The sequence below is a fragment of the Microchirus variegatus genome (genome assembly GCF_963457635.1).
Source record: "Microchirus variegatus genome assembly, chromosome: 8".
Lineage (NCBI taxonomy): Eukaryota > Metazoa > Chordata > Actinopteri > Pleuronectiformes > Soleidae > Microchirus > Microchirus variegatus.
In genome coordinates, this window is record NC_139809.1 from 2,002,055 (window position 1) to 2,017,497 (window position 15,443).

The following is a 15,443-nucleotide window of genomic DNA, read 5'->3' on the forward strand; positions in this document are numbered from 1 at the left end:
TGATCTCCACCTCCCCAAAATATCAGAGCTCCCTGCCAGTGCAAGGTGATGACACACACACACACACACACACACATGCACGCAGCTGGACACGACGTTCACTGACATCACTCATCCATCAGCCTCCTGTGTGCCTTCTAATAACGTGGATATAGATGGAGCCAATTATGGGGTTGCCATAGGAGCCGGGGAGGAACATGCACTCACCCCGCCCAGTCAGGACAGCTGTGGGGGGGGGGGGGGGGGTTCAAGACTGAAGTCCAGCCTGGGAGTTGATGGACAGAGTTGAGACAGATACAGATACAGCACGTTTGTGCAGTGCAGAGAGGATGGGCTGCTGATTCTGTGACTTAACATGACTTAACTAGTTACACGATTACTGTGACTGGTATCATAAACGTCGTAAAACTAGAGACTAAAAGTGTAGTCATAACAAACTTGCAGATTATTCAGGAATAAAAATGCATGCTGCTATATTGTGCAGCTGCATATTTCCACACAGACAGCACACGCCTGTTGTTATTTTTGTTATCTGCAAAGTACTTTAACAGCAGGAAAAAGAAAAAGTGTGTTAAAGGTGCTGTGTGTTAACATTTCGGAGGCGTTTTAGAAAAAACGTTTAGTTTCCATGGACTTAGAATTAGCTTTTGTAAGCAAGGACCTTGCTTTATGGAGGCCACCATCTTGTGCCACAATGTTTCTACAGCAGCCCGCACGGACAAAGGAGGCTAACCATGCAAATGAAGGAAAAATAGCTCCACCCACATTCATAAAATGCATAGGTTAAAGCCTGTGGTATACTGCCTTGCACGTGGCATGCACGGAGTGTTGCATATTGTGGACCCTGGTATACTCGCGTGTCAGGGTCCTGTAGTATCCCACTTCACCATCGGGTGGTGGTACAAGTCTGGACACAGGGAATAGCACGCATTCCTACCAAAGAAGAAGAGAACAATGCTACAGCTCCCTCGGACACGCCTGGTTCTTTACACAAAGTGGAATCAAATTGCACTCAGTCACAGCGGCTCTGATCAACCGTCCATCTGACCTTGAAATTTTGTTGTGCAATTTCGGTTGTATCATGACAATAAAGACAATCTGAGATACATAATACAACACTTTAGGCTACATAAGTCCATAAAAATAGGCTTCACTATAATTTAAAAAAAAGCATATTACAAGACAGGGGAAATGTTAGTTTTGACACGACAGCCACAAACAATGAAATGCCATTGTGGCACAAAACAACATGAGAAAAGAACAACGTGACGTAAAGGTTGTTGACAGCTGCTTGTGTATTACGATCGATTGTTTCAGTGTGAGCTTCACTGAACTCATTTAAAACAATACAGCAACTTTATATGGCATAATGCCAAATGACAGGGCGATGAGAACCGTGTTATGGCAGAATTCTATCTTTTTATACACGACAGAGTGATAAATGTCATTTTATAAGACTTCAATATTTTTCTGCAATGCAATGCTATCTGTTATGGTCAGTCAATAGGGCTTGGGAACCGCTTTGCATTGTGGGATGTGTCGTCCATATTTGGGGCTATCGGTGTCTGGTGTGAACATAGACATATAACAGTAGACGCTGCATCGACCGCTACTGCATATTGCAGAGCCGTGGGGCCGCCATCTTGGACCGGTCACCTGTTTGGCAGCTCAATGCGCACTTTATCAATCGTAACTCTGAATTGAAAACTTTTTTTTTTTTTTTGCTGCAAACGTCATACATGTAGTTATGATACAGAACACATGGTTCGACATATTTTAATAGTCATAGTGGGATTAACAGTAATAGAATATTTCGACATATATGTGATATGTAGGTATTTTGCAAACACTATATACACTATAAATATAAACACAGCAATAGAAATCATGGAGCAAAAATCAGTTTTAGGTTCAATTAATCACCCGTTCTGGGTAATGTTCAATACAACTTGTGAAAAGTAATCCCTCGAGTCCTGTTTTCAAACGTCCGTCCATTAACGCAGGAATATGCTGCACAATGTTCTGGCATCGTATTGCTTCCGCTGCTCAACTAATAGTAAAACGACCGGTCCAAGATGGCGGCCGCATTTCTTGCTCCCCAGCAGCCAATGCGGCGTCTACTCTTAAATGTCTATGGGTGAGAACATAAAAGCTGTGTTGTCGATGTTTGCATGTTTAAATCTGGGCAGCGCTCTAACTCCGCCCAGAAATTATGTGGGTTTGCACGATTTTCTCATAGGTGTAGGCCGTTTTACGCACTCCGCTCCACCGCCCTGCTTTTGTACTTCCCAAACGAGAGTCTCCACCTCCTCGGTCAACGTCTATTCACAAATCGAGCGGCCTCTCTTGTTCATGGAGCTCTATGATTGGCTGGTGAACCACTTGAACGGTTTCAGCGGGTGAGTGAGCGGAACTGCTGCTGCTGTTTACGATCGGAACTGTCAGTTTTGTAAACGGTCTAAACCTGAACAGTAAATCAAAGTGGATTCTCTTTCACTTTAATCCGTTTATTTGCACGCCACTCTGCGATAGAGACAGTTATTTAAGTTAGTGGAATACAAACATCGGATTCCTTCTTTGTCAACGCGGTTAAAAGGTAAGGACCCAGCGATGACATTAGTATGAGCTAGCTAACTGCTACTTTTACTCGAAGGCAGAACAGTTGCTTAGCAATTAAAATGTGAATATTACTCGGTTTAACTGGATAACCCCTTATTTTACAGCGCAACATCTAACGTTATTTGTTGTTGGTGTCCCATTTGTGTAGGTTTTGTTGAAGTTAGTCAGCTAAACTCATTAGTTTCACTGAAACGCTACGTTGGCTAACTCTGTTTGTAAAAGCGTATCATGGGCTGTTTTCAGCCCTGAATAGACAATTATACAATAGTCGGTCACATTTTGTTTTCAAACACGGCCCACCCTAACCTGTCTGTGATATCATGACTCACTGCGCATGTGCTGACCACGTACAGAGACAACGTTTGTGCTAAATGGACACTTAAGTGTACAATACCTGATACATAGGCGGGAATTACCGCATTAAAACTGCACTTTCTTGTCAATGATATCAGTGACATATGTTAGAAGTATAACATAAGATACCAATATTAGGTCCACACAGCTGTTCTATTTTGATAATATTTTTGTTGTGTTTTGATGTACACTGTGATTTTTTTTGGGGGGGAAAGGGTTGCTGTTCTGTGCACATAAGGCTGGTGGGGTTCATGTAATTACAGTAATGTCCATTGCTGTTTACAGCTTGATTTTAACTGCTCAATCTCTGCTCCAGGCCATCACCATGAACACCGTACTGTCGTCGGTGCAATCTATCATGCAAACGTTTGATGGAAAAGCACAGGAATTTGTCAGTGAAATTGATAATGTCCATATGGTTTGGCTTGAGGAGATCCAACAAGAAGCCAAGCGCATGTTCTCAAGGTAGACTTGAATTTATACATAAAATGGGATCCTTTTGCTCTTTTCACAGGTTTACTTCCTCTGAAATGTATTGTAGTCCACAAATCTTCTGCAATTGTTTTCCAGGTTATACAATTGAAGCAATTTCTATTTGTTAACAGAGATTTCAATGCTGAACCAGAATTAATGCCAAAAACACCATCACAGAAAAAGAATAGTCGAAGGAAGCGTGTTTCTGTGGGTCGCCAGGAAGAAAATCAAGCAAGCCGAAGGTTTGTTGCCGGCTTTGTTTTTTTGAGAGCTTTACACATTACTTTTTAAATACTAAATTTTCTTCCAATGTCCAGGTTTTCAAAAGGAAAGCGTAGTAACCTTCGTGGCTCCTCTGTCAAATCACTGAACCCCATTGCTGAAGATGTAGCCATTCCTGGGGCTTCTACCTCACAGGCCAGCCCCACCACACTGCCCAAACGCACCACCTGTCAAACCCAACAGACTAAGACGGGGGTATCGGAGGATGAAAGCTACTTGTCTCATGGCAGCTCTGACATGGCGCAAAACATGACGTCTGAGCTGATAGAGGCAGAAATAGTGGATCTAAATAACAAAGCAAACAATCCAGAAGTATCCTCTGATGATACATGTGGTGATGCCCAGTCTCCACCAAAGATACCCTCACCTAAGGCTCTCGTCAGGATCTCCTCAGCAGACCGCTTGTCTGCCGAGCTCGCCAGGAGTCTGGAACCTTCTCCTGGCCTCTCAGCTTCTAAGATCACAATTGCTGCAGCCCCTCAAAACTCTCGCCGGAGCTCTGTGCGGTGCTCTCTCAAGCTACGGCGTTCTCTGGCTGGTCTGCGACACAGTATGACTCAGGAGTCTATTCGCCGCGCCTCTCGCCGTTCCATGCTCAAGAGGAAGACCGGTCGCACAGGCAACTCTTCATGCAGCAGCAATATCACTGGTGAGACGGGAGCCATGTTTGTCATATAAGTGTATGAAATACCACACATTTGCAAAGTCTGGTGCACTTTAATTATTGTTATGTTGCATCTAACTTTGTCATTGTAGAGGACTCGAGTGTGGACTCTGCGGAGGAAGAGGATAAAGAGGGGTAAGTACATATTCAAAAATATTTACGTTTTCATCACCCTGCAATGAGCCATTTTCATTTGGAGGCCACTAGTGCTGGGCAGTATACCGGTGAATACATTTTTCAGCAATAGACAAACTTAACATTTTTTGAGTTGTAATGGTAACAGAGGGCTACATAGGTTTTCCAACACACTTGGGATAGTAAGGTTGAGGTGAGGAATATTATTATTAATATAACTTGCAACTAACTTCACCAATGTGTGTTGTGAAATTGTACACACTAGAACTTTGAGCAAATTCTTGTGGTGGCAGGTAAATGTATCTTCTTTCACTTTAACCTGTGACCATATGAATGTTTTTGACATCTACAGCATGTCAGAGGATGTACCTGTAGACACTGAGGGTGATGCCGCAGCAGAGGGATCTTTGGAAACTCAAATGGTATGAATACATGCGTTTGTCTATTTAGTGCCAAATAAATCCTACATTTTATTGATCAGCTGATGTTTTAGTGTTGCATTAATTGTATTAAATGTATTTATATTCAGCTTAATATTAGTGTCCATCCATCTATTGGACGTGTTACCCGCTCAGTGGCTGCACACTTACCCAAACTGGCCCCCCCATCGCTGTTTGTTGCTGAGCAGAAAGTGGCCACACCGGACAGGAGGATGGGTAAAGAAGCTCTCCATTTTATTAATTTAATTTTAATTAATTACATTTTATTTCATATTTCTTGGTGAACCTATTTATGTGTTGGTGTCTGACAGTTTTGCCAAATGTGTTTTAATTTGTGTTTCAGTTGTAAATGAGAAGCAACAGACCTCGCACTTGGGCAGAAAGTGAGTGCTTCTCTTTGTGTACATGCAGGAAAACATGATGAGGGATTGTCATGTTCTTGCTTCTCCCACCTGTTATCTTAAATGACAGGATAATACTTGTTGAACAAGGTTGTTGAATAATAAATTCTGTCATGTGTTTCTGTTCCTCCAGGTCACGCCGAAGTACTAAACGTAAAGCGCCAGACACTGTGGAGGAAAGTCCCACTAAGAGGCTCTCTCCACCCAAGAAAAGTCACAGTGTAAGTTAAAACTCTTTTTTTTAATCAAGTATTAATAATAAAACATGGGAAATTTCCATGAAATTATGAGTGGGTTTCTCAATCAAACAATGAAGTTTTTGAGTTGATTCTCTTTTTCTTTTGCACAGGTAATGAAGCCCCACATGAAATCTTTTTTCCACACTGTGCAGAAGAATCAGATGCTGATGATGACTCCAAATACCCTTAACCGCACTGGTGTTGTCAAGTCCTTCATTAAACACACCACTCCGATGAAGGCTGACCCCAAGGTAAGTTGAAAGTAGGGATGGGCATTTCACACATTTTTAGAGTCGATTGTCGAGGTCCACGTGTCGACTTTTTTTTTTTTTTTTACAGCAGCAAACGCGGGGGTCTAAACTATTCTACACTGTACTACTTCATTTTAGGCTCAAAAACATGGCTGTAATGTCCATTATTGACCATCAGAACAGCGATAATAAAAATGAGGGGCGAAAAAAAGCGGACTCTCCGTTAGAACGCGTGTCGCCACTCGCCAGACGGCTCAGGTTTTTGAACCTGCGCTCGTTAGGTGTCCACCAGAGTGAAGTACAGTGATCTTGACTGGGTGAGATGCCGTCTTCATTTAGCGCTCGTGTTATGTCCCCCGCTCCCGTCCTAAACTTAAGCGCAACCTCGTTGAAAGCTTAACTCGCAGCAAAAATGCAGTGTTGTTCTCAGGGGTTCAGGTGCTGTGTTGGCTGGGGGCGATAGAGGCGCTTCAAAAATGTGCATTATTACATCATTGTGGTACATTAACGCACATGGAGTGCCTTCTTAATCCAGGTGTCAGTCCTTGGCCTGAATCTTCAGAGATGCTGCTGCATCTTTGGCTGATAAAGGGTTTTTCTCACACTGTACATTTCTACATTAGCAAATGTTTTGGGACAAATGAATGAGAAACATTTTAAAAGAAGTAATTAATCAATGTAGAATCTCCCTTTAAGCTTACTTAGATGAGTTTATAGTTTAAAAAGTCCCTATTATGTTTGTTTACACAGCAGAAAATACTTGCTGGACATACATTTTAATTGATATCTTAAAAGTTCTTGGCTCACCCCTTAAATCCTTTTTTTTTATATTTACATGTATTTTCTTGAGCTTTGAAACTATTTAATTCTCTTATATGGATGTTTGTTTTTTTCTCCCCTCATCAGTTGAGTGTTGGCATCGTGGTAAGTGTGATAACGAAGCACTCACTGTATGTTTGTGGGTCCAAGTTCCCATTGTAACTGGGTTGAATATCTTCTCATTTAAAGCACTTTTCCACTTTACAGTTCTAGCATGACTCTGCTTTTTTTTTTTTGCTTTTTCATTAGTGATAGTACCTGGTGCTCTTTTTAGTATCTGCTCTGGCAAGGTTCCAAGTGAGCTGAGCTGATACTAAAATGTGACATTGGCAGAGATTGGCACCTGGAAGAGTCATGAGCGCGACGTCAACACAGGAATCAAACCGAACAATGCCAAAATGTAGATAAGTTAAAAAGACTAAAAACATGAGCTAATCTCCAACATTATAAGCCGGCGATCATGAGCTAAATCACAACACATTCAACTATATTTCAGTTCAGTGACTGTGTCAGACTGAGTCACGATTCAGTGATCTTTTTAACAAAGTGATTCTGTTGATTCAGGACACCGAAAATAACTTTTTTTCTTGTTGCTAGTTTGTGTGTCGCATAGAAACCCGACGTCACGGCAGTTTCGTGCAGCTGTCCTATGACGGCCCCCGTCCACGTTGAGGACATAAGCCATGACGTCGTCATACTGTACACCTCACCTTTCACCTCACATGAAAAAGACCTGATATCAAACCAAGTCGAGTTGAATCATGCTAGAACTATATAGTGGAAAAGCACCATTAGCACACACCCCTTTACACAAATCCCTTTCCTGTCTCCATATTTCCACATGAACACATTTACATCACAGCTCAAGTAACTATCTATGGCGGTTGGAGAGACTTGTGTTAAATGCAGGCTCTTGAGCAAGACCGCTCAACGTTGGCCTGCTTGCCTTCTATTTTGTAAAAGTAAATAGTGTTTCCCGGTCATTGACAAAAGAGTTTTGGGCCCCCACAGAATCAACAATATATTTGTATATATAATCATTTAAAAAAAAATTGAAATTGGTCATTCAGTGGGAGCTGAAAATAAGCACTGAATGATTATGTGCGTATGAGTTACCTGCACCTTTGTAAGCCAAAATTAAATGTAATGGCGGCACCTTAACAAAAAATGAAGTTTTGTGGTAGAATACAACACAAAGTTCTTATTTGTTTACATTTAAATGAAAAGAAAATTCAGTGAAGGAACCTGGGTTGCCGGTACTTTTCTGTGTCTTATAAGGCCAGCTGCCCTCTATCAAATATTAGACATCCCTACTCTAGAGAAAACGGATAAGCAGCTTTCTGGAGAAAAAAAGATGAACGTCAGAAAGTGAAATATGTTTAATGATGCTCTACACTTGAACCCTGCAATTTTGCAGCACGTGTGTGAAGTGGGCAACTGGATATTAATAACACCCCAAACTGCACTTAGTTGATGGTCTCATTCCATTGGTCACTAATGCTCATGTTATGCAGTTGTTTAGAATATAACAACCCTTCAAGCAACCTAATACAGTTTTGGTGACTTCACTTGTTTTTGTTTGGAAACTAAAGGAAAAATCCATCTTAACCAGAATCCATGTTAATTAACGTCATCACAAGTTTAATGACGACTTTTATTCTTTTGGATGGATTTTTGCTTTTGGTGTCTATTCTGGGAGGTGAACACTTTCTGCATGAAAGCACTCCATTTGCCCTTTTGCATTAATTTGATTTTTTTTTCATTTGTTTATTCATTAATTTCTTTTTGAACAAACCTTTGAATCGTATTTTCTTGTACATGTATAGACAAAAGAGCGACACAAACTGGAAGCACTTAAAAAGAAGCAAGAGCAAGAAGAGGAAAGGATGAAGAAAATGGAGGAGGAGAAGAGACGGAAACAAGATGAGCTTAAACGGTTAGAACTCAGTCTTTCACATTTTATACGTATTTATTCCAAGCCAGTTATTATGTTTTATGCATTACAAAATGTATCCTAATGTTCATAATTTGTGTTCCAGGAAGAGGGATGAGAGGCTGAAACGGGTGTTTGATGCCAAAGTGAAAGAAGAGCAGAGGGAGGAGGAAAAGAAAAAGAAGGTTGAGCAGAAAATGTTACAGATTGATGAGAAAAATGATAAGGTATGGAACAAAATTCAACCATATTTTGTCCTTTGTCTCATAGGAATTTCGATGAAAGACAAATTATTCACAACACGCCAACTCTAACCAAAACCTGCCCGCTGCCTTCAGATGCATTTTCATTTAAACAATGTTTGCACACTGGTTTGAAAAAGTCAAAACGTTCACCCCTCAACTCATATTGTGCTTCTTAAACCAGCGACAGGCGGATGAGAAGGCCAAGCGGAAGCTGGCCCTGAAACGTCTGGAGGAGCTTGAGCAGAAGAAGTTGGAGGAAGAGGCTAGGAGGAAGAAGATGCAGCAAGCAGTAAGATTATGCTTTTTTTCCTCCTCAAAGGGGACATTTTATGCTAAATCAACTTTTGTATCATATAAATCCCTATATTTGGGACTCTAGAGGCCCTTATCAGTCGGTAAAGTGTGAAAAAAGATGACTCACTCATGTTTTTGTGGTCCTCCTCAGTCTAAGTACAGGAGATAAAACACGCATTGTTGACTTCCGCACTCATAGGGACGTCACAATAGGCCTGGGCGATATATCGATTAATTTGATTTTTTGTTCCGACGATTTAAAAATATTGATTATTTTCTCTTACTACGGCACACTTTTTTAATGTTCGCACTTGGGAAATGTTCCGGGGAACGCTCATTCGTGGCACCACCCGTGCATCTCCTCACAAACACTCACCCTCCCAGGGTCTCCCCGCTGCATATTGCTTGTTTATTTACTTTATATACACTTTTGTTTTGGCTACTTTTTGATCACTGCTCAGAATCATGATGATGATCTGTGCGGTTTGATTCATACTACGCAGTAACTGCCATTTCTTTTGGCTGTATCTTTATCAGTTTCCCTTGAATGGCACATTTAGCTCAGACCTTTTTTTTTCTTATTTTACATGTGTTTCTTAAGGAGGAAGAGAAGCAGCAGCAGGAGTTACTCGTGAAAAAGAAGCTGGAAGAGGAAGAACAGCGAGCTCGTAAACTGGCTGAAGCTCGCAAAGCACTGGAGCTGAAGAAGGAACAGGAGCGAGAAAGAGAGCTGGAAAGAGAAAGGGAGCGAGAGCGTCAAGCTGCTGCTGAAAGGTTATTTATTGTCCTTACCTTTCTATCATAATAGTTGATGTGTAAAGGATTATTACACCTCAAGATAACTCAATCTTGCACTGCAGAAGAAATTAGATGAACATTTACACGAGTCTTTGATTTACAGGCTTGTTTTCTAGTTTTTTTATATATATTTTTTCTTCAGGGAGAGAATTGAGAAAGAAAAAGCTGTGGCTCTGCAGCGTGAACTGGAGAAAGCAGCAAGAGAGAAAGAGAGAAGAGAACTGGAAGAGAAGAAAAGAACACTTGAGGAAAAACGAAAACAGGTGAGACGTAAAATCAAGACGTTTCTTCATTATAGATTTCCTCCTTGTCCCTCATTTTAAGTGTAGCTCAAATGTTAATCATTTCATTGAACATGATTATCAATCTAAATGTTAATATGCTTTGTATTCCAGCAGGAGGAGGAGCTGAGGTTTGCTGCAGAGAAAGCTGCTAAGGACAGAGAGGCAGCAAAGCAAAGAGAGGCTGCTGCTATGAAACAGGTAAACTCGGGAATTGTTTGATATTTTCAATTTTCCTCATGTTAAGAATAAATGTATTCAGAGTCTGAGACATTTAAAAAAAAAAAAAAAAAATTATGTATGGGTTCTGTCCTACAGAAGTCACACCAACAAAATAAAAACAGATCAGTATCGTGTTGGATGTTTCCACATAATGTACTAGTTTATTTTTATAACATTATATAGTTGGGACAATTAACTCCTATATTCTTATATGTAGCCTATATTGCTCTTACGTATTAACTCTAATATTATAATGTGAAATATATATTGTTCTAACGTTGTGATACTGATCTGTTTTATTTTGCTGGTGTGGCAGAAATATGCGTCTAAACTATCATTTGTTAACATGGTATACACAATGTATTTGAACTTGAAAACAGTTACCTATGAGATAGAACAGTCTGAAGTAATTATCTTTTTTCTTTTTTTTTCATAATTAAGATTTAAAGTAATGTCCTGAAGTAATCGCACGTTAAATTTGCTAGTGTAGTTACTGATGATGCCTCTCACTTCCTGTTTGCCCTGTGTAAAGAAACCTGCTGCTGGTCTGAATGTGACTGTGGATATTGAGGTAAGACTGTTGTTATTTTATTGACTTCATTATAATTTGGCAACCAGTGACCATATTATTTCAGAATATATGATTTGCCTGAATGTTAAAAAGTTTCTGTCATTAAATCACATTCACAACTTTTCCACTCATGTTTATTTTTTTTGCAGAAGTCTGTGATGAAAACACCAGTCGGAAAAGGTGGAGGCCTCAATGTGACTGTGGATATTGAGGTAAATATTGAATTATATTCTGCTATTTCTGATTTCAACAATCAAAGCTGCAGTTGGAGTGTGTTTTTGGCCATGAAGAGGAAAAAATCAAGTCATCTGAGAGGACTAGACTTCAACCTTGGATACATCTATGCAGTTTCTACCACCCTCTTCCTTATCCTTTATGAATCATGTCCTTTTAATCAGAAAAGGATTGGGCACACTGCTGTGCCATGCTAAGTGTTTCCGTCTGTGCTAATCAGATGGAAAAGGCTCAGATCAGAGAGCTCCCACAATCCTGCCTACTGCAACTTTAAATCGTGGCAGAACTGATTTGTCATCGGGGTAAAGTTTTACTCTGTTTTATTTTTATCCTGCGCAGAAATCACCACAGTCGTACTCCATCACTCCAAAGGGTGGCAACAAACCCCTGATGAAGTTCAAAAATAAAGATGATTATGGGATGGACCAAAACAGTGATGACTCTACTGATGATGAGTCTGCCCCAAAGAAACCCATTCCATCCTGGGCAGAAGGTATGTACTGTATTATTATATTAGTTTAGTAGCTTATCGCTCACAATGCTGCTGTGTTTAATTCATTCAGGTTGGTTTATTTAAAATTAAATTTAAAAATGACAGTCATTCAATGTTTTGTTTTGTCCACAAACCAAAGTTTACTTTAATAGGGCATTGAAGAATTTATTTTTTATAAAGCATTTAATTCAATCTAATTATTTGATTAACGGGGCAAATACTCAGGATGCTTTCACACCTACAGTATTTGGTGCACATCAATGTGTCACCGTGACACATAGGTGTGAAAGCATCCTTAATCAATCTTTAGTATTATTGACCTGGTAACCAAAAAAAAACCCCAGTGATGACGACCAAGAAACTGAATACGAGGTAACTGAATCCTCGCCACACCTTTATGTGCATGAATTGCACGTGTAATTAACAAGTTCATCACACATTGTGTTAATCACATGTGTGATTCATGCATGCAAAGGTGTGGCATTCACACATCATTCAATGCAATGTGAGGTTTCGAATACGGGAGTTTCGTCTCAAAGCATTTGAATTATCAAACTGAACCTGCGGGTGTAAAAAATCTCAAAGAGGGCCGTGACATGCTCCTCTTACGACTTATAATACGCTCATCTGACCGAACAAAAGTTTCGATGTGCGCATCATTCTCATTGTAATAATACAGTACCGAGCTAGCGAGCTAAGCAAGCCTAGCTAATAACAATGTAGCCAAACGGCGTTATGAAACGCACAGTGGATTATTAAAAGACAGCGTCCCTATTTGCGTCTGTATGTGACTTTGAATGAACACTAACATAACATAGATAAACAACGTTAATAAAAACTCACCCCATAAGAAACTGAAAGGTATTCCGGCAGACTTCAGTGCCTCCGATCAGATAAGAGGTCCGGGCTTGCTTCCTTTTCGTCGCAGTTTTACGTCTGTTCGCCTCCAAAAGTCCAATTTGATAGGAGAATGCGCGGTGCTGGCGTCATGTCATCATCTCACACAACTACCGTGTGCGTCCTGCTCTCTTTCAGCCGCGGAATAATCCATCTGTTTGTTGTTTTTGTCACGATGAAGTCTGCTAACATGTTAGCATAAAGATCGCTAGCTTAAAATGCTAACAGTCTACACACACCAGCAGTCTCTGTGCTTTCTCTGTCCTTGTGAAGAAGCTGCTCAGCCACAGCTGACTTATTGTCCTGTTCTCTTTGCCTTCCTTTGTCAAACAAAGCTTTGATGATGACTGCTTTGATGATAATCACGCTTTAATTTCGCACTGCACACACACACACACACACACACACACACACGCTGGAAAGGTCCAGGCCTATCTCTCCCCTCCCCTCCCCTCGCTTGCTCTCTGAGTGAGAGCTGCATATTAATTAGCCAGGTGTATTCTCCTGATCGTCAGCTGATTGGCTGAAGAAGCAACAAAGGCTCTGGAATGTGAGATCACCACACCCAAACTAGGAGTGATTCACAGCGATAAAACAACCTTAATTCAAACAAAGTTTATGGTTTTAAGACCCACAATACTGTGATTTGAAGCATGTAGTGGCTTCTTCAAAACTTCAACTTGTGTAATTTTGAAAAAAAACGGAAATCCCTAATTTTGAAAAAAAACAAACGTTTTCCTGTTTTTCTCGTTTTGCGCTCGGCCGACTTGTTCCCGCTTAGTCACATATGTCTAACCATTAATTACTCCCAACATTATGAGCCTGTTTGTATGGGTTGTGATGCCGGTCTAATATTTTCTGCCCTAGGTCCCAACCTGCAGCAGATCATTATGAAGCAGTACTTCAATCCTCCTGATTTTGACTCGTTTTTTGGAGAAATTGAACCACCAAAACTGGAGGACATCTTTTATAAAAGCAAGCCTCGGTATTTTAAACGCACCAGCTCCGCCGTGTGGCACTCTCCTCCAAGTGGATCAAAGTAATGTCTGTGCACTGTATAAAGTTTATTATTTGTCTGTTTCCAAAAAAGTAACATTGTTTTTCTATTATATTACATTTGTCTTCTTAGGGGTCAACATTTTTAACAATGTTGTTAGTTTGTAAAATATCAATACTTATATTATGTGATACACGGGAGATGACATCTGTATAATAACACACAGGGATCTGGATGTTTGAAAGTTTTTGCTGATTCATTAAAAACTTTCATTTGTATAACATATACTGGATGTAAATGATACAATCACTATCTTTGGGATTGTTTTAAAAGTGCATTAAAGTATAAAAGGTTATTCATAGAAATTTGTTTTATAGGTTAATTATTATTTGCTAACATACATTGCTCATATTGACTGTGAATGTCCATCCATGCACATTTCTTTGGGCGGAGTTAGGAGGATTATTGGCTCCGGTGTACGGCAAATCTGGCAACCCTTGGTACTGTGACGTGGTAGCATCACAGTGACAAGACAAACACCGTAACGGTTCTGTGGTGCTGCTTATTTCTAACTTCTGTCCATGGAAAAGAAATGTCACATTCACACACAGTTTATCTGTGTGAAGACAAGAAAACTACAAACCAGATATGTGTTTACTTTATTCTTATGTAACAATCATGGTCTGGCAAGGGCCAGAACACACTTACAAATAATTAAAGAAAACGGATACAAACGTCACACACGTTAAATCAGTGACTCGCATGTAAATTCCGTTTTTAGAAACTTAAAAACCTGTGTCAAATTGTGATAAAACAGTTTACAAGTGTCATTAAGAGTTTTTGCTGGCATTTAAAAGCAGAGACGGATAAAAGAGTGTTTTTTTGTCACAAGTTTGTATGTATTTTTGCCTCATTATTAAAAGCCAGTTTTGTCCTCTGATATACTTTATATGGAGTTTTAGCAGATGAGAGAAAATGGCAACTTGTTAAATGTTCAGTTTGTAGCATTTGGTGGCGCCTAGTGGTGAAGCTGGATATTGCAACTGACTGAGCGCTGTGCAGAAAAATGAAGCCCAAGTACCAAACATGGTAGAAACATTTTCGCACATAGAGACAATGGGGTTCAAAATGGTTTGGCTTCACTTTAGGTTCAGCTGTCACTTTGTCCATCTTTAGGTTGTATAGAGTGAGAGAAAGAGCAACACAAAATTATAGATATTTTAGATATCTTTCAGGGCAACATATTTTCAGCTCTCAACATTTCAGTCCCTCCAGATCTTTGTCAAGACTCGACTGAAATGTCAGCAACGTTAAATGTTCACATAGGAAACTGTGATGCTTAGCAAGAGCCGTGTGAAGGGTTTTCAGTTCTATAATTTGATTTTTAATCAAAGACAATCTGACTGCTCGTGGTTAGCGCTCTTGCCTTTGCAGCATGAAGACCAGGGTTTGAGCCCTGGTTGGAACAAGGGCTTCTGCATGGAGTTTAGCATGTTCTCCAAACATGCAATATGGAGATTAGGTAAATTGGACACTCTAAATTGACCATAGGTGTGAATGTGAGATTGAATGGTTGTGTGTCTGTGTTCAGGGTGTACCCCGCCTATCTCCCTATGTCAGCTGAGACGGGCGCAGAACCCACCGTGACCCTCATGTGGAGGATAAAGTGGTAGAAAATGGATGGACAATCTGACTGAGACTGTTTTTCTTTTATCTGAATAATTTTAACAACAATTATTTCTACTATTTGTTAAAGTGATAGCTAAAAAAAAAAAATACCAGTGTCTCTATTACACAATA

General features: G+C 40.1%; 1 protein-coding gene across 1 annotated transcript; it reads left to right on the forward strand.

The window, feature by feature from the left end:
- Positions 1 to 3,298: 3,298 nt before the first annotated feature.
- On the forward strand, positions 3,299 to 13,689 carry LOC310930624 (inner centromere protein-like; the record flags this gene model as incomplete). The annotated part of the gene is made up of 17 exons (XM_083893659.1): positions 3,299 to 3,438; positions 3,579 to 3,689; positions 3,765 to 4,378; positions 4,486 to 4,528; positions 5,503 to 5,590; positions 5,719 to 5,859; positions 6,766 to 6,783; positions 8,505 to 8,614; positions 8,718 to 8,838; positions 9,038 to 9,145; positions 9,752 to 9,924; positions 10,091 to 10,211; positions 10,347 to 10,427; positions 10,984 to 11,022; positions 11,172 to 11,234; positions 11,596 to 11,749; positions 13,514 to 13,689. 17 exons carry the CDS (start codon positions 3,299 to 3,301, stop codon positions 13,687 to 13,689), a joined length of 2,301 nt encoding a protein of 766 aa, XP_083749785.1.
- Between the last annotated feature and the right edge of the window lie 1,754 nt (positions 13,690 to 15,443).